At 39.6% G+C, this 22,581-nt stretch overlaps 1 protein-coding gene across 2 annotated transcripts in view; it reads left to right on the plus strand.

Moving 5' to 3' along the window:
• ARHGAP15 (Rho GTPase activating protein 15) overlaps window positions 1-22,581 on the plus strand; it is a 448,076-nt gene that overhangs the window by 234,357 nt on the left and 191,138 nt on the right. For both annotated transcript variants that reach the window (XM_077829446.1, XM_077829447.1), the window contains exons 7-8: window positions 2,223-2,321; window positions 4,403-4,529. In XM_077829446.1, coding sequence (XP_077685572.1) covers window positions 2,223-2,321; window positions 4,403-4,529 — 226 coding nt within the window. The remainder of the gene's footprint in view (window positions 1-2,222; window positions 2,322-4,402; window positions 4,530-22,581) is intronic.

Raw genomic sequence — 22,581 nt, forward strand, 5'->3', positions numbered from 1 at the left:
ACTTTCAAAATGTATTTTGTTTTAGTCTTGTTAGCAATGAAGTGTCTCTTTTTCATATCATACGGTACAATGTTGTTGCAATGTTGAAATACTTGTATTTTAATAAAGCCTGAATTTACTGAACGGAAGACTGAACTATGTTGTGTCCTTCTTAAGCCTTCAAAATACAGTAAATCTAATAATGTATGTTGCTCTTACTTTGAAAATGTTATTCCTTTTTATAATTGTAATAATTATTTGTTTATACTGAAAGAGATGTATTGGATTGGATTGTCTTCTGTGTTTGGTTGAATTAATTTCTGCATGTGTATGTTAATAAATTGTGATGTTATGTAATACATTTATAACCCAAAAGCTTTCGGTATAAACCAGAGAAATAATCAGAGTTCTGGTTACCTTAAATTGGATTTTGAATTTGTACTGTTGCTAAAAAAAGAGAGGGGGATCTTACCTTTTTAGTTCACAAGCAGGATAACAACACTGGCGTTGGGAATCAGTGAATTTGAGATCTACATGATAGTGATTATGCTAGGGATTAATATAATCAGCTATGGGCTGATCGTCTCCTTTCTGGAAGGGGCTCTGAATTTTCCCCAATCATTCTGAAAGTCTGTCATCTCCTTCCTGCTCATGATGGAATGGGCAGCATGTCCACTTCCAGTGCCCAGGAATCCCAGTGGATCTGCAGGAGTCTGCAGATGTATATCTGCACAGAAGCCCTGTGACTTGAAACTAGGTCCTGGACCTTTTGCCCCACCTTCTTTAGCTCTCTGACAGGATGGCTTCATGGAGCTGTGCTGCCAAGAGTCTTCTTAGCTGCTGCTGATTCTGGAACCACCTTTTAGAGAGGTTTCCTCAAACCAGAGAGAGTCACAGAACAGTTGTTAAAGCCTTGGGCCGCATTGCCTTTTGCCACCTTTTCTGGTGTCATGGCAGGGAAGAGGAGATGGGGAAATGATGTGTGCTGATATCAATGGGACTCATGTGGTCATAAGGGTCTGTGCTTGTGGATATCACTCCACGATGAAGGTTTGACTAGCAATTAAGCACTCCAGGGTGTGGTCAAATTAATAGCTTAGGTGATAATGACACTTGGCCTTTGCACCTTGATGCCTTAAAATGAACTCCAGGTGTAGTGAGACTAGACAGTAACACCACACCATATCATGTCTCTCTGTTTAAATGAACATCCAAGTCCAAATCTTGCCAACCTTATTACATTTTTCCTCATTCCTTACTTGGACAAAAATTTCAGTGAGATTCTTGCTTGTGAAAGACTTAAGTAAGAGCCTCAGGATTTGGTCCCCAGTTTTAAAGTTTGGAGCATGTCTGAATGAATGGCCAAATTTATAGACCACTTGTACATCCCCTATACTCTGAATCTTTCATGCACAATCTCTCTATGTGATGACATGGGCATTATCTGTGTCTCTTTGTCAAAATATGAATAATTCCTATAACACTTCAGAAAAAGTTCAGACTGAGAGAAAGATAATGTCTGCATATTTGCATCAAATATTACCAGCTACATTAGACTGTAGAGCTGCATGTCAGGGGAATTAATATTCTTTTGGTAAATATTCCCAGTGGGGGGGGGTCAAAATGTAAATTGACTTGTATTCAAATAAACTATTTTTCTTGGTAAATAGGCTCCTAATTACTTTGCTGTGGATATATCTGTATGTTTTTTTTAAAAAAAGAAATAACATTAATGTTACTTTGACTGAAGTGTTCAGAAAGAGGCATGCTGGGGTCTTAGGTAAATATATTTATAATCTTCAATATAGAGAAATCAAATATAAAAAAATGTTAGCAGAGTTGAAAAAGAAGTCTAAAATGATAGGAAATTCACAATTAATTCTAACACACGCATGTGCATTTTTTTCCAGAGAGCCTTAACTTAAATTTGAACCGTCTGTCTTAACTTTGAATTCCCTGGCTTTTCTTAGCTTGAGTCACATTAACATTATTTTAGTATTCTTTGTATTTAATAGTTATATTACTGAGACAATAAGTCATTTGTTGTGACATAGACTAACAGTTTTCAAGAGAGGTTCAAAACTGCTTGGTAACTCCCAGTTCTCTAAGAGATAATTACTGGCACAAAAAGAAAGCATTTCAGTGTGTGAGAGAATATATATTACCAAAAATAAAATAAAATACAATGATCTATCTTGCCTGGTTTGCTTACCTGTCATTTCTTCCCCCCTTCCTGCAACCAGATCACAACAATATCAGGAAATGAGTTCCTCCTTCAGTCAGATATTGACTTCATCATATTGGATTGGTTCCACGCTATCAAAAATGCAATTGACAGATTGGTATGTATTTGTTTTGGCTGTTACCTTTATTAATTAAGATGTGGTAATTTAAACTTCATTTGCTTAGGCATCTATACAGGTTTTAGACAGGCAGAAAGCTAGCTAGCTAGAGAGACTTTCCTTTATTTGAAGGATATATAAATATGTATGTATGTATATCTTGTAAAAAAAAAAAAGTCAGATAAACAAGGTTGTTGAACTAAAAAGTCATTTGATTCCTGTCTTAAAACAGAATGCTGCATTTATTTCTCTGGAATAACAAGGGCATTGGTTTACTGTGGGTTGTAAAAGCACACAAGCGCTTAATAACTAATGAATTTTTACATTTTCTGTTTATGCAGCCTACAGTATATAATCTTCAATAGAACTCTTAATACATTTGAGCCTTTTATGCATTTTCATATTACTTATTCACAAGAATAGCACTAGCAAATAATATTCCTTTGTAACTGATTGCTGTTATTCTCCCAGGAAGGCTGGGGTTTTTCTTCTAGAAATAAGCAGGGCTGTATTTTCTGAAAACCATTTTTAATTACCCAACCCAATTCAGCCATAGTTTTTTCTTTTTTTCTTTTTGCTATACTCAGTATAAATTCCAAATCCCTTTTTTCTGTCTATGCCTGATCCAAGAGCAGATTTCTTTTTATAGGACATTGACCCCTCTTGAATACTGCAAAATGTAGTAAGAAAAGTTATCTTTGTTTGCTGAATTTTCCAGGGGATTTTGCTGAAACTGAGTTGATGTTACCTGAAACTGGTCTATGTGAACATGGTCTATGTGACACATCCAAAAGGGTTAATTTGTACATGGCTACAGCTTCTTTAAAGAGCTATAAACAATGTAATACCTGCAAGCTATAATCAGCCAAGGGAAGTTTGATATGAGGATGTATGTCTTCATACATTGTATTTCATTGGTCAAATATACTGTCACTTGATATACTATTGGAGCGTTTTGGGTGGAGTTTCTCTGGAAGCTCTTTCTTGCTTATGTTGTTCAGTTAAGCTCCCATAAATTCAGTTGCTGGGATTTTTTTTAACATGCCTCTAAGGGTGAAATCCTGGCTTTAAGGGGCTGAGTCTCTTTGGTGGGCAGTACAAAGAAATACATAAAGGTAGCTGCTCAGCTGATGTAAATTATCATCATCAGTGGAGATATGACAGTTTATACCAGATGAGTGTCTGCCCCATGTTGTCCATGCAGGACAGTGGCATGTGCATGTTATCAAGTCAGCGTGGACTGAGGATTATACACAGATGCAGCAGCTGCTGTCACTGTCTTCTTAGTGTATGTGCAATGTGCCTGAGGTACCACATGACCAGGATTCATCACCAAATTTGGTCTGCTGGTTAGATCATTGGCTTCCCTGGTTTGGGCCGGGTACCAACCGGGAGGGCAACGTGAACGCTGATCCATGCCCCCCACTATAACTATGAAAAGGTGCAACGTGCATTTATCTTTAAAAATTCATCTGAGCTTGTGGACACCAGAGTGATTACATCTCCATTTTGCCTGGTCATACCCCTTTTGGGGTGTTGAGTATTATCAGCTACAATAGCACCTCCCCTCTTGTTGTAAGAGACCAGTCCCGTTCTGGTTGCTTTCCATATGTGTGAAGTAGGACAAGAGGGGATCGCTGAGTCCTCTCCTTCTCTCCACCTCCAAAATGCATTCAAACTGAATCCAATCACACATTAGTGGTACTTGAAACTCAACAGTTACTGTAATTTCCAAGATAGGAAGCCAGACTATTTTAAACAAACTTCCTCTTTGCAATAATTCAGAAACACCCTTTGGAAACACATGCAGTGGGGAAATCATTTCAGTCACCAACATAAAAAATTAGGCCTTTTGTTTTCCAATTTAGCATCTGAAATTTATCTGAGAAATTAAAACCAACTGTAAGGGTTATAAAACAGCAGTCTTATGGTGAACAGGTTTTGTATTACACTTTCCTTAACTTAAATATTCATTATATCATCTGGTATAAGTGTCTATCCGTTTCTGATTCTATGAATGTTCTGTAATTTTGTACTTAATTGTTCCATATAATATTTTTTAAAAAAATCATTATTTCCAGCCAAAAGAACAGAGTTGTACACCAAGAAATCTGGAGTTCAAACTTCAAAGATCCTCTAGCAGTGAATTACTGAGCAGCTTAAGTACAGAGTCCAAAGAACCAAAGTCTGAACACAGAAGATCTCTAAGTAAGTTTTTTAAACTAAATAATGGTTTGTATAAGATAATTTGTTTTATGTATAAAATGTAATGAAACTAGGAACTTAATATTAGGGCCTATTTTTGCCCTTGTTGGGTAAATAACTTACGTCTAAGCAAAGGACAGTTTTTATCTGCAGGTATCTGAGTTGCGGGGACATTGTCTTCTAACCTAAATAAATTTCACATGAAGCAAAGACATATATCCAAGGTGTTTATTTTAAAAGTAAGAGTCATGGATCCTATCCTAACATTCTATTACAATGACTTTATTTCTATTTCAGGAAAATAACTAATTTTGATAGAGGAATTTTATCTGATAGAAGTTTGTGCACTTCAGTTGTGTACCGGAAAAGGCAGATCCTTTGCTTCAGACAACTAGAAACATTACTATAATTTTATGAAAAAAACTAAATTCCAAAAGTCTGAAGTTTTACTTTATTTGCCTAGGATGATTATAAGGGAAAATTCTCTGAAACCAGTGTTGATTTATTCTGCTCCAGATAATCTTTTTTTCTGAAATTGTATTGAGATGTTGATGATTTTGTGAGGACTAAAGGCACAGAGCTTTTTCATGGGTTCCTGATGCCATACACACCCTCAAAACTAGAATTGTTTCCCTTTTTCTATATGAGATACATGTACTGATTCTAAGATAAACTCAGTTTCCCATGTGCCTTGAAATTCACACAAGTGGTGGAGCTCTGTGCAGGCACAGGAATTTGCTTGTGCATAACTCTCTGCAGGATCGGGGTATTAAATGTTAAGGTGATACAAGCCTTAGAAATACCACAGCTAGATGGATGGGTGATTTATTCTCCTTGATAAATGGGTGTAAATATACGTAACAACAGTGAGAATTACATATGTATATACAAAAGTAAATTCAGTTAACTCCCTCATTTTGAAACCTATAGCCATATTTGGTTTCTGTAGCTTGTCCAGTTGAATAGATTTGTTTTTCTCTTTTTAATGGAGTGTAAAGCAGCTTTGATTGTAGCATGTAAGAATGTTCTTATATGTCTTTTATTATATTATTACATTGTATTCTTTGCTACACCTTTTAAAAAAGGCTCAACAAGCCGTGAAACAGTCTAAGGGCCTGATTCTGTTTCAACTAGAGTTAATGGCAAAGTGCCTTACAACTGTCTCACCATTTGCTGACCTTTTTTGTTTTCATGGTATAATTCTTATATTTCACTCAACAATGATTTAAGAGACAGAACAGAAGAAACTGATCACCACCAATGACATAAACTTAGTCTACATTTCTTTTTTAGACCTTAGAGAATTGTGATTGGCCTCTTTCTTGTTAGAGGCTGTTTAAACAGTTTAAAAATTTGAAAGTATCTGGTGTGAAATCTCACCGAACTGAAGCTTATATTTAAATACTGTAGATTGCATTGCTTAAAAATATGTATCTGGATTTTTCCCCCATGAGATTAAGTAATTATTTGGAATTAGAAAAATCATAGTATTCACTTACTTCTTAGCAGTCCAAGCACAAACTGTATTGTCAGTTTTCTGCCTTTGGCTTTCTGTGCCCTTAATGTTCACACAAGTATCGTCGCCAGAATTATTGGCAGCTAGAGCCAAAATTGCTTTAAAAAGGCATGAGAACTGGTAATGACACATTGTTAGCAGTTAACAGGTGGTCGTTTCATTGTCCAGTTTGACTGCGGAGCACAGATATGTGCAGTATCTGCAGTAAGTGCACTTAGAAAGTTATTTCGAAGTTTAAACCTTTGTCATCTTTCTGTTACTTCCATTTTATTGACGACTGTCAAAGTCAATTTTTTTTTAAAAAAAAGGATTTTTAAAGTATGTTTATTTCTCAGCCTGACAGAAACCAAGAAATTGAAAGCTTAGGAAGACTCTTTGTGGGGAAGGAAGGCAACTGGTGTGAGCTAAAGGGCTACTGACACGGCCTGGAAACTTTAATTACTATTCAGAGACAATTCAGATTAATCTGTAATTTTTTCTTTACATTTTAAATATAATGCTGGTAAAAAAGTGTCAAAGGTCTGGCACAAGATATTGAAAGTTTCTGCTTATTGATTGAGCAAGTATCATGGGGACAACAATTATCTCAGGTTTCATCCCAAACTGTCCCACCAGTGTATGTCTCCGTTCAGATCTGAGGAGACCTCTAGGTGATGAGGAGTGAGAGTTAGGTTTCTATGCTCATTTAATCCTTAGTGCCTCTGTGGAGATTCCCAGAAATGGTGGCAATTAGCACCACTAATGATGATGGTTTCTGAGACTTGGACACCGATTCCAATTTGGAAAATCAGCAAACTCAGTTTACGCAGGCCCCAGAACATCGGTCAGCTCAGTCATACAGATTTTCAGTCACCACTAACCTGGTCTGGATTAAATCCAATAACCTAATATCTACTTTTCTTCTTAAATTGATAGTTTGCAAAGTTTCCCTGTGTTGATATGGTGGCATTGATTAGGGTGACCAAACATCCCGTTTTTAAAAAGACAGTTCCGTATTTAGGCCCTCCTGCTGGTGTCCTGACTTTTTCTTTAAAATGGGCAAATTGTCCCATATTTTCTGTCTCCCCCGCCCCATCATTACTGGTGTGTCCTGCTGCTGCTTGTCAGCCGCCTGCCCACCAGCAGCGAGGGGAGTGTGCAGTGACTGCCAATGGGTGTGTAAGGCTGGTGTCATGGCGAAGATGCAGCGCGTGGGGCCGGTCACTCCCCCTGCTGGTCTGTCAGCGCAGCCCCCACTGTGTGCCAGCTCTTGGCCAGCAGTGCCCCAGCCCCCGTCCTGTTTCCAGCCAGTGCTAGCTGCGCACTGCGAGCTGCTGTGGCTGGGGAGTGTGGATAGGTGCCAGGCGGTGGCCAGTTATGTCTTGCCTCTGCTGTCCACCCATTGGCCCTTTATGAGCTCCCCCTCTCACTATCATCTCCCTGCTTTGCCTCATCATCCCCGCAGCTCTTCCATATCCCCCTGGCGGGGCATGTCCCACTCCCAGTGCTGTGCTGAGAGCCAACCCCTGGTCAGAGCGTTCAGCTCACCAGCAGCTTGCTGGCCCGGCTCCTTCCTTCCCTCACTGACTCTGTCTGGGCCAGAGCCCTGGGAAAGCCGAATACTCTGTGGCCCGGGGCACTGGCCAGGAGGAGGTGAGCCCTGCATGAACCAAAGGCACACACAGCGCTGGCACAGGGAAGTCTCTCTGCCCCTCATCTAAGCTCTGGAGTGGTGGGGGGCGGGGAGGAGGTCGGACGAGATGATCATAATGGTCCCTTCTGACCTTAGTATCTATGAATCTATGAAAGCAATTTCCAGCATGTTCATGCCCTGAATCTTCAGGCTCCACAGCAACCCCCAGGGCAGAGGCTTAGCACCCTCTTCATCCACCCCGGGTCCTGTCCCCAGGGAACACGGGGCTGCTCCATCCCTTAGCACCCTCCTCTGCTGAGCCACCTCTCTAGCTGGGTTCGCTGCAGCCCCTGCAGTAAGATTCCCTGGGGCCTGGTGCACAATGCATCCTTAAGGCTTCACCCCTTCCTGCCTGTGCTGTAGCTGGGGACAGCTGGGTTACGTTGATGGCCAGCAGCAGCCTGGAGGTGTTAGCTGCCTTTCGACACTGTGCAGACAGGAAGGGACAAGCAGCTTCCAGCCACATGGGGGGTGGGTGGGAGGGGAGAGAAGAGATGAGCTTTGTAAAGACAAGGCCTAGGTCATTTCCCCTCCACCCCCCTCCTCCCCCACAGCCCGCAGGTCCCTCCTGGGGGCCCAGCCAGGCATGGAGGGCGGAGAGCCCTGGGCGGGGAGGATTGGGTTGGTCGGTCACCCTTCCATGTGAAAGAGGTGTTCAGGAATGGTGGGGGGGCGCGGTAGGGGTGTGTGTGTGTCACCTCTCCCCTTATGAACCCTAGTCTTAAGGATAAGAAGGTAAATAAATAGAATCCAATTACACAGTATTTCTTTTTAACGAGGGCTCAGTCAACTTGATGTTAATTTGAAGGTTTGTACTGCATAGTTCTGCTTGATTGCTGTTGAACTCACTTGAATACAAGTAATTTTACAGGTGTACCATATTCAGCACAGGGAAATATAGTCACCCTAGTATTCATAAACATTATCATTACAATCTAAGACCTCAGTCCTGCCCTCTGATATGCAGGGATCCATTACCTTGTATTTTACAACAGTAGTCACTGCACAGCTTTAATTTATACAGCTACTACTTATGCAGTAGGGTAGCCTCTTGCCCTGTGTCAATGGTAATAGGAGCGCTCAGCCCGGTTGGAACACTTTTTGCATTAAAGCAGAATCCTGCACTCTGGGATCCTATACCTTTGGTGCAAGAAATTTGGCTAGCAACACCAGCACCCTTTAGTCAACGGCCCGGGTACAAACCCCGCCAGATTTTTTTTAATTAGTGGGAATTTTTCATAATCTGTACATGATCATTCAGACCTCAGCCTTTTTCCTGAGACTGCCAACAGTTGTGCTAATTAGTGCCAGCTATAATGGTGCCTTCTGTGGTGTAGACACCTGTTCACTAGGAAATGGCCTGTGATCAGCAGGTTCATTTTACACTGGCACTGAACAGCCATTTTATGGTAACCATTTAAATTCACCACTAGTATGGGTTGAATTTGAACTGTTGATGCTTTAGATACCCCTATAGATAGATCTATAACTCATTTCTATTCTCCTAAATAATCATGCTCTCTAGAAAGTAGACTTTGTTTTGTGTGTTGTCAATTATAAATATTAACTTTTTGTCCACAGCCAATAAAAAATCTCACTTATTGCTCTGTAATAGGCTTAACATTTTTTGTGTTGCATATGGAGGTGGTGATTTTTGCATTTTGTTCCAAATCTCATGCTTTTTTTCCCACTCATTAGTGATCTCTTGTGAATGAGACAGGGCTTGAGTAGCTAGAAGCTTCTCTATTGATTGTAGGCTGGAATCCATTTTTTTTCTTCCCTTTTCCAAATGGAAACAAACGGCTTCTCAGTAGGAAGAGTGCCCTTTGGCTACTATATCAATCTGAGGGCTGCTCTTGTCAAAATGCACAGTCACAAGCTTGATAATGCAGTACATTCCAAAAGCACTATATTTCCAACCTGTTCTCCATCATTTCCTTATGGCGTCACATTTACTCAGTTCATCACATTCTTATTAATATTTTACGTTTCCTTGAAAGTGATGGAATTCTATTTTTATTACAAAAGCAACAAGAATAAATACTAATTGTTGTCAGTTATTTCCTTATGCAGTGGGAACAGTAATCTGTTCCTCAGTTTTAGGTTGCCAAGGCAAAATAATTAAATATTTTAGAAATTAAAAAGCAACCCTGTGATATTAGAAAAACCCAATTTGATCTCCTTGTTTGCTGTATACTGTATAAGAGTTAGAACTGACTGAACTGACTGTATTATTTTTTATTGTTTCTACTTGTAATTTCCCCTTATCTTTAAAAATGTCCTTTTTCTGGTAAGCATCCTGTACCTTCCTTAAAATCTAGGAGTTACTTATGCAATCACTCTGAATATTTTACATTTTTCTCTATATTTGGCTGTTATATTTGGAAGCCAATCCCACTTATAAAGGCATACAAGTTCCAAATGAGATGTAAAAAATGAAAGTCCTGAAGATTGCTGGTGCATTATTATTAGTATTGTTATTTATTATTACTGTAATGCAAATGTGTAGGGACATTAATCATCTCCTCCTGTGCAGGCAATAGTGGATGGATTTGCAGCAATGGGGTACTCAAATTGCAGTGGGGCAATAGACAGTAGTCATATCCATATTTTGGTACCAGCCCACCTTGCCATTGGCAATATTGAAATGCCAATAGTGATTCTGTGGGATGTAGCCTACTCCTTGCTCCCCTGGCTCATGAAGTTGTACACTGGCCATTTTGGCAGCTCTAGGAAAAGATTCATCTATTAGCTCAGAAAGTGCAGAAGGATTGCTGAATGTGCTTTTGACAGATTGAAGGGATGATGGTGGTGTTTATTCACTAAATCGGATCTCAGTGAGAAACATTTTGGTGTTTATAGCTGCCTGTTGTGTCCTGCATAGTACGTGTGAGACAAAAGCAGAAAAGCAGTTGTCAGAGTGAAGGGCAGATGGGGAGTAACAATCTGCTGATTTTGAGCGGCCAGACACAAGGACTATTATAAGAGTCCAGTGTGGAGCTATGTGGTTGAGGGACGCTTTGAAAGAACACTTTAACAGTCATCCATCCAGTAGTGTTCTGTTCTGGGATGTTCTCTGGGCCAGCAGCTTTGGGTGCTGCTAGGAATTGTTACTGTTCATTTATAAATAAGTCTGGGTGTTTTCCTGAACCTATGTGCTTGGTGTACTTTTACAAGTATTGTTTGCTTTGACTACCACTATGCAGTCTGGAATATTTATCATGAACTAAAAAATTTGATTCTCCAAAACTAGAAATTTATTGAACAGAAAAAAAAACCCTACAGAAATTCAGTGTGCAAAAAACCTCACAGGCAATGTTATACAAATTTTTAACATAAACTTAATGGGTGGCAATTTAAAAGTAGAAGGATGTAAATATTTCTATCTATTTGAATGTAGTCCATTGTGGGTACATCTATACCCACCGTCATTCTCACAGGTCAGTGTGTGTGAAGCTGTGGTTCTCCTTGCTAGAGTGGTAGGGGTAATGATGCACCCTGTGAGGGCATGTAGTATGTTGTGGGGTTTGGGACCAGCAAACATGGAGTTCTCCAAGGGCTGCAAAGGATGGAGAGTCTGGGATTTTTGCCCCTGTAGGTCAGTCAGGGTCTGCAGTATTTTGGTTTGCTGCCTAAGAAGACGCATTATGACCTGGTTCATTTCCTGCTCATTGTCCTGCTTGGAGTCCTGGGCCTTTTTCCTGTCCTCTCTGTCTTTCTCCATGATGTCAGTCATATTGACTTGAAGGATCTTGTTGAACATATCCTCCCTAGACCACTTCTTTTTCCTCCTCCTCTGGTTCAGGAGTTCTGTATCCATGGAAGAGGCACTCTTCAAAGGACGCCATGCCAAAAACTGCTGATAAAGACAGACAGATGTATCATTGGTTTACAGACACAAGGAAGAGAAAAACATAAATTTCAAAACTCCCTTCTCTTATTCTCTTAAATATTTTTAATAAATACTTATTGACACTTCAGCTTGGGCGCACCTCAGCCAAGCATCACTCTCCATCCCAGCCATGGTAAATATCACCCATCAGGGACGGAGGGGAAGGACTTTGTTGTTGATTGGAGCGATACAATTTTAATCCCTATTCCATCAGTATGAGTACAGGGCAATGACACTGAATATTGACACTATTTTCCACAGGTAGTGGTGATATTAGCTGATATCTTGCTCCTGATGGTCACAAAGGCACAGTGAGCACAACTACTGCTTGTGTCCCACCTGGGCCTATGTACTGCTAGCCCGTTTACTGCAATGGTGCCAGCCAAATTCATCACAGAGTGGTGTGGAAAAGTGTCCTACCACAGAAGAAGAAATAAAGCAGCCATCCCTGGAAACCTTCAGGAGAGAATTGCAAAGTATCTCCATGAAAGTTTTGTCACAATATGTCAGTAGGATAAAAGGGGCATCCCTAAGAATATAAACAAACTGCTCCACGTGGTCTATCCCCCCATCCCCGCCCTGCTGCCACCTAACCCAATGGCTCTACTTCTGTTTGTTGTACCTCTAACTCTTCTTGTATGAGTAAAACAATAAAAGGTTGATACTTTGTTTTGTTAGCTTGGCGATGGGCCTTTCACCATCTTTGCATTTAAGGATTATAAGGAAAAATCTATGCAAACACTTAGCTAAAGTCCCTTCCACTTCATCATCTCATCTGTGCTCTGCTGGTGGGAATGGCTAGACTGTGGTGGTGTCTCAAATAGGGTTTGGCTCATGACATGGCTGGAGTCCCCTGCCAAAATTTCCCTCTTGTTCTTGTTCTCATCCTCATCTTCCTCTTTACTATTCATAGGAGGGGTCTTTTTCCTCAGGCTTCACCAAGGTATCCACAGTGGTCTGCAGAGTGCTTTTGGGGTCTACAGCAATATGGCACACAGTGCTTGTAAAAGCACCAGGTCTGCAGCATAGCACCACATCTATTGTTGGCTTCCCCAGCCTTGCGCTATCCCTGGCTATGTTCTTTTGCTTTTACACATCACTGCTGTTGATCTCTGCCGTACCCCTTTGCCTGCAGCCCCCATGCAATCTGCTCATACATGTCCACATTTCTGTGGTTAGTCCACAGCTGTGTTTGCACAACTTATTCTCCACACAGGCCCAGGAGATCCAATATCTCCTGTTTACTCCAAGCAGAAGCATGTCTAGTGCATGGGTGTGGGCGGCTGGGCAGTTGCAGAGAACAAGGGGAGAGTTGCTAGGTGTGTTTGAAAGATGGGCAACCAGGAAAAGGCATTTCAAAAACACATTTGGCAGGGAAGATTAAAGGGGTGTAAGGTTTCTGGTCTCAATGAAGCCAGAGCAGTTAAGGTTAACAGTCACACATCACTGATTACTGACCTCTGACCAGATTTGATTGTGGTTTGAGGATCTGTACTTTGGTGATGAGGCTGCTGCAAATTGGCTTGGTAAGTTCCACATCTGATAAGAAAAAGTGGAATTTAAAATAGTGACAAGCGCAGTCACTGTTTCAGGGAATGGGACATTGTGGGACAACTGTTGGAGGACTCTCGGAGTTGACACAAGTCATGCAGTGTCTACGCTCACCCTGCGTCAACCTCAGTAGGTCAACCATGGTTCTTCTCCATTTTGGGGAGGTGGTTTTACTGTGTTGCTGTCTAAAAGCAATAGATGTTTCTTGAATTTGAATGTTCTGCTGCTTTTTTAATATGTCATTGTATTATTATTATTATTGCATCAGGTCATTTCTTGCACAATGATTTGTATTTACTTTTCTAAATCCTTCCAGAATGTATTATTTGGGTTTAATAGCATATTTTTAAATTGGGCATAACCAACTTCCATGTGAAAGTTTGGCAGAGAATTGCTGCATGTTCACTTAATTCATTTTTATTGAACCAAGTCCAGATTTTAAGTCAGGAAGAAGTTAGATATTAATCATATTTGAACAGGATCATTAAATTTTCCTTTACCTACTAGAACATCAGGGTCATTATAGAACCATGAAAAGTTAGCTCACTGATTAATCTTTACAATTACATAGAAGTGATCATTTTCATAGTACTTAAGAGTAGCTATTACCCATTATTTGAAGAGTATGTGGGTATATTACAATATAATATAATATATTATTATAGATGTGACCTGTGACTCATTGGTCTATTCGCTGACACACAACTCACTGTGAAGTTATTTGTTTGAGCTTGGATAATCTTTAATTGTTTCATGCTTCTCATATTCATTTGTGGAGCGTACCAGTGAATAGCAAGATAGTGAGGTATTAATTACCTCATTATTAGGTAATTATCATTATTGCATACTTAATTTTTATGGAGAATTATAGCATAAAGGAAGGCATATTATACTGCCCACTACTTGAATGACAGTGATAGCTAATGTAAGTTAAAGAAAATCAATCAGAAATCTTCACTATAGATTATTATCTGGGGTTTTTTTTCTTCCTTCTCCTGCAACCACTTCTCATATTTGACTTTGAAACCCAACAGTTTAGGCTGGGTTCTTGTTTCAGTGAACTAATCCCCTTTATAAATCATGTTCAAGTGCTGAAATAATTTGCACATCATTTAAAGTGTATTTGCTTTGAAACATTCACCTCAAGCCCTTTTGTATATCCTTTCTCTCTAAAGATTTGTAGTATTTGTTTTGTTCTCTGAGGTATAAAGGACCTGGGTAAACGTTATTCCTGTTGTTTCAAGATTAGTGAAATAAAATACATATTTATTCAACTGGGACTGAAAGAAGCTTTAGTAAAGACGATCATACATATGACCCTTGGGAATGTTATAATACAAAATGTCTGTGTTAAAATCTCTTTAGATTTGTTCAAAACAGTACCAGAAGACTTAAGTTAAAAAAACCAGCTACACATGCATTTTTTACAAACATTTCTTCTTTGTTGCAAAGAAGATAGCCGCCATATATTTTTGTTAACAAAATAAATTCCTATTGATAGAGGAACAAAATTCATACAAGGGCAAGAAGCTATCAGGCATTGAACAAATAGTCTAACTTTGCATCCACTGAACTAAAATATACACTGTAATGACAGTTTTTATAGGATGCTACGTTTTGAAAAAAACGTGTAGAGCTAATTTAGCACAACCATATAATGTCTCCCGGAGAACCATGAAGAAATCATGAACAACGTTTCCGAAATTTAAGTATTAGTGGAGGCAACTATGTTCCAAGACTTTCTGTATTCTCAATCAAAGATTAACTTGTTTGGAGCTGGATAAAAATATTTGCTTCTACTATACTGCTTTCAAACCCCATTATCAAACATTGGTTGCTCCAACTTGGTGCAGTCTTTGCAAGCCTCACAAAGTGAACTCTGATGCATTTTCTAAGGTGGATCTTGATTTCTTTTTGCATACTATGGTGGATCATAATATTTTGACATCATTTAACACATCATCCCTCTCAGCCATGCATCATCATTTGCATCATTTTCTATATCCATTCCCCACTATGAAAGAACGTATTTTCATTCTTTTACTGGTAGATGCTAAAATGAGCCATGAATTTTCACTACTACTAGAAATATCTTCCACTACTGAAACTTTGTCTTCCCCACCCATTCAGCCACAACTAAGAAAACTGAGAACTGGAATGACTTATTGAACTTTGTTTTGTGAAAAGGCACCAGTAAAGGTAGTCTGTCACCACTTCTGTTTGCAGTAATTCTGAAATCCCTTGTAATGATTATTAAAATGACTATCCCAATGGCAATGCCAGCAAAACTGATTCTCAGATGGCATTGTATTCAGAGGTTTCTCTGCTATTTATAACTAATCCAAATACAATCCTCCTGGTAGTTTGGAAGGAATGTAATAGAAATAAGAAGGTTTTTAGGTTATAAAAGTCTAAATTAAACTAAATTAGGGATACTGTAAATCAGGCTCTCAGATGCAGATAGGGATTACTTACTGGTTAGGTTCACCTTTTTTCCTGATAGGTAAATCATTTAAATGTTTATACCTTCCAGGTTGGAGGATGCATTTCATTTAAATTATGACCCTTCAAACATTTAAAGAAGCACTTTATGGATGGAAGCACATTACTGTCTCTTGGATTGGGTGTATTAACACTTTAAAAATGAATGTGCTTCCCAGGACCTCCTATTTGTTCCACCAGCTGCCTGCTGACATGCCAGATAAACAGTTTAAGGACAAGCATGTTAAAGAAGCATGTACAGTTGTAGCACCTAAAAACTTACACTAGTCTGAAATACTGTACCCAGGGATGTCCCCTATCTTTAAATTGGGGATTCCATTAGAACCAGTGCACTCTTTCAAACTGTAAGGGGGTGCTAACTGTATATAATTGTGATTTATATGAACCTCAGGAAAAAGCCTCCCTGACAGGAAGATCAAAGGATGGAGGAAGTCAGGTGCTTAATTAAGGCCAGACTATGACGGGCCCTTATGTAGATATGCCGAGGGAGAGCATCAAGAGCTTTGCCCTCTGCATGGCTTTCACAAGGGCCTCTCAGAATCACATTCGCTGCATCCGTGAAGACAGCCAGACCTGATCCCTCCATGTGCAGCTGCAGGACCAGTGGAGAATTGGAGCTATTGCTCCACACTCCATGGCACAAGTCCACAGACGAGAGGTTTCCTATGGTGCAGCTTGTACAATCTGTCTGTGCACAGATGGGATTGTGTCTCCCTGAGCTCCGCAAGAACAAAGCATCTCTGCTTCCTCCTGCTTGGGCAGGGGCTAAATTCCACAGTTTGGCCTTTACTGTTTTCCAGGTTCCCAGGAAATGTGAAAGGAAAGGGTTCAGTGAGGTGGCTTTGAATAATGTTTCCTAAAAGATCATTGTAAATTGTGAACAATTTTTATTCCATTATAAACACAAGGGGTGATATCCTGGCTTCATTGACATCAATGGGAGTTTGGCCATTGTTTTCACTGGGGCCAGGATTTCACCCAAGTTGCATTCAACTCTATTATTGTTATTGAAAAGTTGAGCAGGGACAAAAATAAAACATAGTGGCCTTTTATGCATTCTGGGTCCTTTGCATCATTCAAGTGATGCAGTGCAGCGCTAAATCTATCTTGACTGGCCAGTTGAGCTGGATTTATAGCTCTTTGCATTTGAAGCTTACCGGTAAATCTGGCCCATGGCTCACTGGAAGTCCAGCTACTCCAAAAGTGAGCGCAAACTCTGCCATTATTCCAATCTATCACATTAAAATAAGTTTCCGTCTTCTATTAAAGTTAGTGGATGCAACAATTCGATGTTATGATTTTAATTACATGCCATTTAAATGATGTGAAAATGCAAGATTCTTAGGAGCTGTGCAACATGATGTCAAATAACATTTATCATAAATAAATATAAAAACAGTTTATCATTCTCATATGTGCTGATGGACTATGCACTCACACAATCACTGGTAGGGAAAAAGCCTTAGGAATAATCATGGGTAACTTAATGAAGATGTCTTGTCTATCCCACAGAAGCAGTTTAAAAAGCAAATAGATATGAATCTCTACTAAGTAAGCCTGTTTACATAAAATAATTGCCTTCTACTGAAAGAAGCTTAAGCTAAAGTAACAGGAGTCAGACCCAGTGATGCCTTAGGAACGTGTGGAGAAGATAACCAAAGACTGTGCCATTTGAAGTCAGTTGGAGAGGGGTGAGAGTGAGGAGCTGACTATCCATTCCCATGTAAATTGACTTTGGGATAACAAATTGGTATTATTAGCCAATGTTAACCAAATCTGCACCTGCATTTTTCCCTTTAGCGAAAAATCTGTGCAGTCTGTTCCTGACTGGGAAATGAGTTTCTGTATTTTTTCTCTGAGTTGGGTGACTTCAGACTAAAGATGAAAATGATGACACTGTATGATAGCTTAAAAATTCATACACTTCTTTATAGGATGCTCGATAAGACTATTCATGAAAGTCAATAAGGACTTTTCCATTTACTTCTCTATTAACCAAAATTAAAGCCAGGTGCAAATTGGATAGAGAAATGTACTGAAAAAAATACATGGTCTTGAGAGGTCCTTCATTTTGATTGGTAAATGCTGTGGTCCAGGCACAACATCAAAGAGTGGGAATTCTAATTTCCAGTTGAACCCTTGCTATGAATATAGTAGTATGGCAAAAGTGACACCACTGACAAGTTTAAACCCTACAAACCAACTGAGAATCAGACAGAGAAATACTAAGTCACCTTTTAGAAACTTTCACCTGAGAAATTTGAGATTTTGGGGAGGTGGTAATTAGATTTCTGGATTCAGACATTGGGGAAATGAAGCTGAGAATCAATAAAATGGTCAGATTTGAGGGGAGAGGAAGGTAATGAGTGGGCAAGCTTAAGGAGCAAAAAGTTGAGAGGCAAGGAAGGAGAAATCAGATGGGGGAGGCAGAAGCACAGTTGGCTTGCTGTATTATTTGCCTCCCTCTGGAGAATAGTATCAGATATTCCCACTGGAAGAATTAGGATGCCAGACTAGATGTATCAATGGTCTCATCTGGTATGACATTTTTTTCTGAGTCATTTAGGAATGGTAAAATGTAGAGTAGGAAAGCGAGCTATTATTGAAGTGTTTTCTGTCATTAATGGGAAGGACAGGATACCCGAATGAAAAATGTTCTTCAACACTAACCTTTTCTCCCTTCTGGTTATTCGTACCGAAAACTGAGTTAGAAATAAAGAAGTGTACTTTTCTGAAACAATTCTTCAATGTTGAATGAATCAGGGATACATAGTTTGTCCCTACCCAAGTTTTAGGTTATTCATAGAAATAAAGCTTTCATATTCTGAGAATAAATAGTCACAATATTTTTGAAACACTCAGATAATAGTACCATGAATTTGGACAGTAAGACTTCAGAAGATTAAGGCCTCTGATTTCTTCTTTACTTATTCAGTGTAAGCTTGGAAGATTTCAGATATCAAGCACATATTGAGTTTTATTGCTTGATAGCCTAATTGCATTTGTATTATCTTTCTCCTTAATAATATTTTCTTTCTCTGTGTTGGATTTCATCCAAGTCTTGTACTTCCATGAAGTAGTTTTCTGGAAAATGTTTTGCTTAAACTTTGATGCTTAACTACTTAACACATGAATGTTGTCATAAGGTGCTGTTTCCTGATAATAGAATTTCCATTCTACAGTACTTTTGCTTACATATATTAGAGCTCTTGAAATAAGGCTTTTTGTGCACAAGATAAGCTTTGGATAAGCATCTCAAGTTTTGGGTGCTTATCTGAACCATATCCAAACTCTAAAGCTTGTCCTTCATTAGTTGTTTTGCTTCTCACTTTAAAGGCTAAATTATGCCATTCGGTATGTTTTTATATAGATTAAATCCTGCTTCAGTTTATCAACTGGGGTGTTGATTTTAAAGCTAAAACCATTCTCCTTTAGGCCAGTTCTACAGTTGGGATTTGCCCCAGTTTTAGCCATGGTAGGACAGGCATCACTGTAACTGCAGCAGTATAAACCCCAAGTGTAGTCAGAGTAAGCCTCTTTAAACTACACGTTGCACCAATTTAGCTTGCCCCTGTTTCAAGGAAGGATAAAATACACAGTGTCAATTGTGATTTATAGTGGTTTACCCATTTGCACTAGCAATTTGCACCAGTTCAGCTATACTGGCAGCTGGATGCTGATGGCTGAAAGCCCCAGTGTAGACAAGGTCTTACATTCAGAAATGGCTCCTTCATCCACTAGAGATATGTACAGGGTACAGGAAGCCCTCCACAGCACACTCACAGGGGCGCCAGGCGTGGTCGGAAAATCAGGGGCAGCAAGGGCTACTGGCAGTGTTAGTGCTCCCAAAGGGAGTATTCGGAGAAAGGTGACAGTTGAATCATGCCTTCCTCCCCTACATCTGTGTATCAAGATGGCTTTGTCATGCAAATTCTGTTTACTTCCTTTGAGCAGTTAGAGCAAGTAGTGCCCTCCCTGTGCTCCTCTCCTGTGGCTAGAAGCATTGGGCTACATTCTCTGAGCCTTAGTGACACAAAGGGACCAGTATCTGGCTGCAGCTGCCCATCTGAGAACTGGCATAAAGCCAGCAAAGCTGACTTCTACACCAGCTGCCATTCTCACCTCAGCATAAGGAGCGTCTCATGGGAGAGAGGAGATGTGTTGGCATAAGGCAGGGATGGGTCACAGTGCAGCTTCTGTGCCATTTCTCAGCTGGCTTGTAGTCCATTATGGCTTGCTCCAACCCTCAATGAAGTCATTGGAAACACTCCCTTGGGAAGGCGTGCGATGGAAGCAGGCCCTTTGGGATCATGCAAGTTGGCCTAAGAATCAAGGAGCCATAACCAGCTTCCTCATGCAGTTCCTCCTCTCTTTTTCTCCTTCTCCCTGCCACCCACAAACAACATACAAACACCACACAAGAAACAATCCAACCCACAGTTTGTTTTACACCTTTCCCCCCTACCCAGTGTACAACAGACTCGTAGAAGAACCAAAACTGAGCCCATAAACTTTCCCTTCCTCTGTTTTTAGTTTGTGTGCTTATTTCACATAGCTCCTAAAACACCTTCATTACAGACCTTTTTCCTTTGTGCAAATTCTTCAACACTAAGCCATGGTCTACACCTCCGAGGTAGGTCAATGTAAGGCAGCTTACATACTCCTTTTCTTTTTGCTAACTCTGTAAGCGTCTCCCCCAAGATGTTGCGACCCTCCAATGTAACTTGTTTGCTATGCCAACTTAATAACTCCACCTCCATGAGAGGTATAGCTCCTAGGTCGACATAGTTAGGTCAATGCAGTGTCAGTGTAGACTCTGCATGGCTTACATCAACTGTTGCTGCCCCACACTGACAGTTAGGTTGGTGCAAGCACTCCTGATGAGGACGTGCACCACCGACACAAGGAGTGTCGTGTGGATCTGCAAACACGATTTAATTACTGTGGTGGCTGTAAGTCGATGTAACTTAGGTTGACATAATTTTGTAATGTAGAATTACCTAAGGAACTGTCTTGTAAAAAAAGGCTGTAAGTGTTTGAATGTTTCTAAATTCAATTGTATTTTAATCAATAAATGTATATAACTTGGATCAGAAAAGTAAAGTGAAGCTCATGGTGGTAAAGATCAGTCTGTCTAGGACCTCTGCAATCTGTGAAAATAAATGTAGGAAACTATTACAAGAGCTTTTGTTTAAGGAAAGAAGTAAAATTACTTCTTTAGCATATGAAATTATTCTCTTTTAAAAAAAACCTTTGTTCAATTACACTTAGTAATGATTTACTTGTGGTAGAGATAACTTAATAAAATAGAAAAGACACAAATTTAATAATAAAAAATGTTTGTATAGAAAATGGAGCTCAGCTCTTTGATGGGCTATTCCTTGATTACCTTCAAGACAATGGGTGTGGGTCTTCTTTACAAGAAACGCCATTTGCCTTTTTATTCAAACCCTGCTGCTGACTTCTTATTTAGAATACAAACACACATATCTTGGCATTTGCTGTTTCCTGGTATGTAACATTCCTTAGTATTCAAATAATAACTTTTAATATGAATAATACCATGTGTCTTTAGCTATTCATTGGAAGGAAACATTATCATCTTGTTGGTTCTTATAACATATGTTATATGTAGTATAGTTCAAATCCAGTCCTTTACTGTATGGCTTGCGCTAATAAGCTCATTTTGGGTCTAGAAAAAAATAAGGTTATACACATGGTGGTACAACTGGGTGAATAATGTGAAGAATTGATATTCTATTGATATTCCATCACATTTCTAAATGCATTTAATTCATCCCCTTTGTGTTCACTTTGAGCAATGGAGCACTATTGACAAAAAATCAGTGAAGAATGATTTTCATGTGATAATATTCCTTCAGAATAGCCCCAGTTCAGCAGGGTACTTAATCACATGCCTAGCTTCCAGTTCTTCCAGAAGAAGAACTCTGTGTAAGCTCAAATGCTTGTCTCTCTCACCAACAGAAGTTGGTCAAGTTAAAGAAATTACCCCACCCACCTTCTCTCTTTAAGACCCTGGGACCCACACAGTTGCAACAACACTGCATGTATCTTTTAAGTATCTGAGTGATCCCACTGAAGTCATGTATGGCATCTAGATAGATACAAGGAGTACCAAATCCTTCCTGGCCTCTGCAGGTGGTTAGTTTGTGCCTCAAAGCATGAGATCCACTTATCTTTAATAACACATCTTACAATAAATTACAGATAATATCCTAAAATTGAAAATGCATGGAGAGACTGAAGCATCCATATGTCACATTTCAGGGCTACTGCACCTATATTGCCCTTCTGTGGTCCAACAAGGGCACTCACTTTAAGCTTCCAGCTCCCAGTGTCATCACCTCTATTGTGAAGAGATGCACATCTCTGTCCATGGTGAGCTGGGTTTCTCCAGGCTGCATAATTCCCTGCCTACACTGTGAGTTTCCCAGTAAACCAGACTGCCTAGAAAGGTCAGTGTTTGTACTTTGCTTTCTCCGCAGAGGCTATGAACAGTTGTAATTGACAATTTATAACCTCTTTCTAAGTGTGCACGTTTATTCTTCACATGAAAGCATTAGAAAAAATATTTTTAAACAAATAAAATAAAATGCATACATGCTGATAAGCTTATCCTAGACCACCCCTACTCCAACAAGGACCTTGATAGGTGATCAGTCCTTCAATCCCCCACACAGAGTTTTTTCTGTCATCACAAGTTCATCACTGCTTTAGCTCAGGACAAGAATCTTCATTCTTGACTTTATACAGTATGGGCCTTTGATTTTTGCCCTCAAGTAACAGGCGATCAGCAGACAATGGTTATCTCCCCAGTATAGCTTTGAAAGGTTGGGTCCAGAGGTGAGAATTTGCATTCCCCACCCGCCAGATATTCCCTAGAAAACCCACTTAATTTTTG

This window comes from Eretmochelys imbricata, chromosome 11, assembly GCF_965152235.1.
Source record: "Eretmochelys imbricata isolate rEreImb1 chromosome 11, rEreImb1.hap1, whole genome shotgun sequence".
Classification (NCBI taxonomy): Eukaryota; Metazoa; Chordata; order Testudines; family Cheloniidae; genus Eretmochelys; species Eretmochelys imbricata.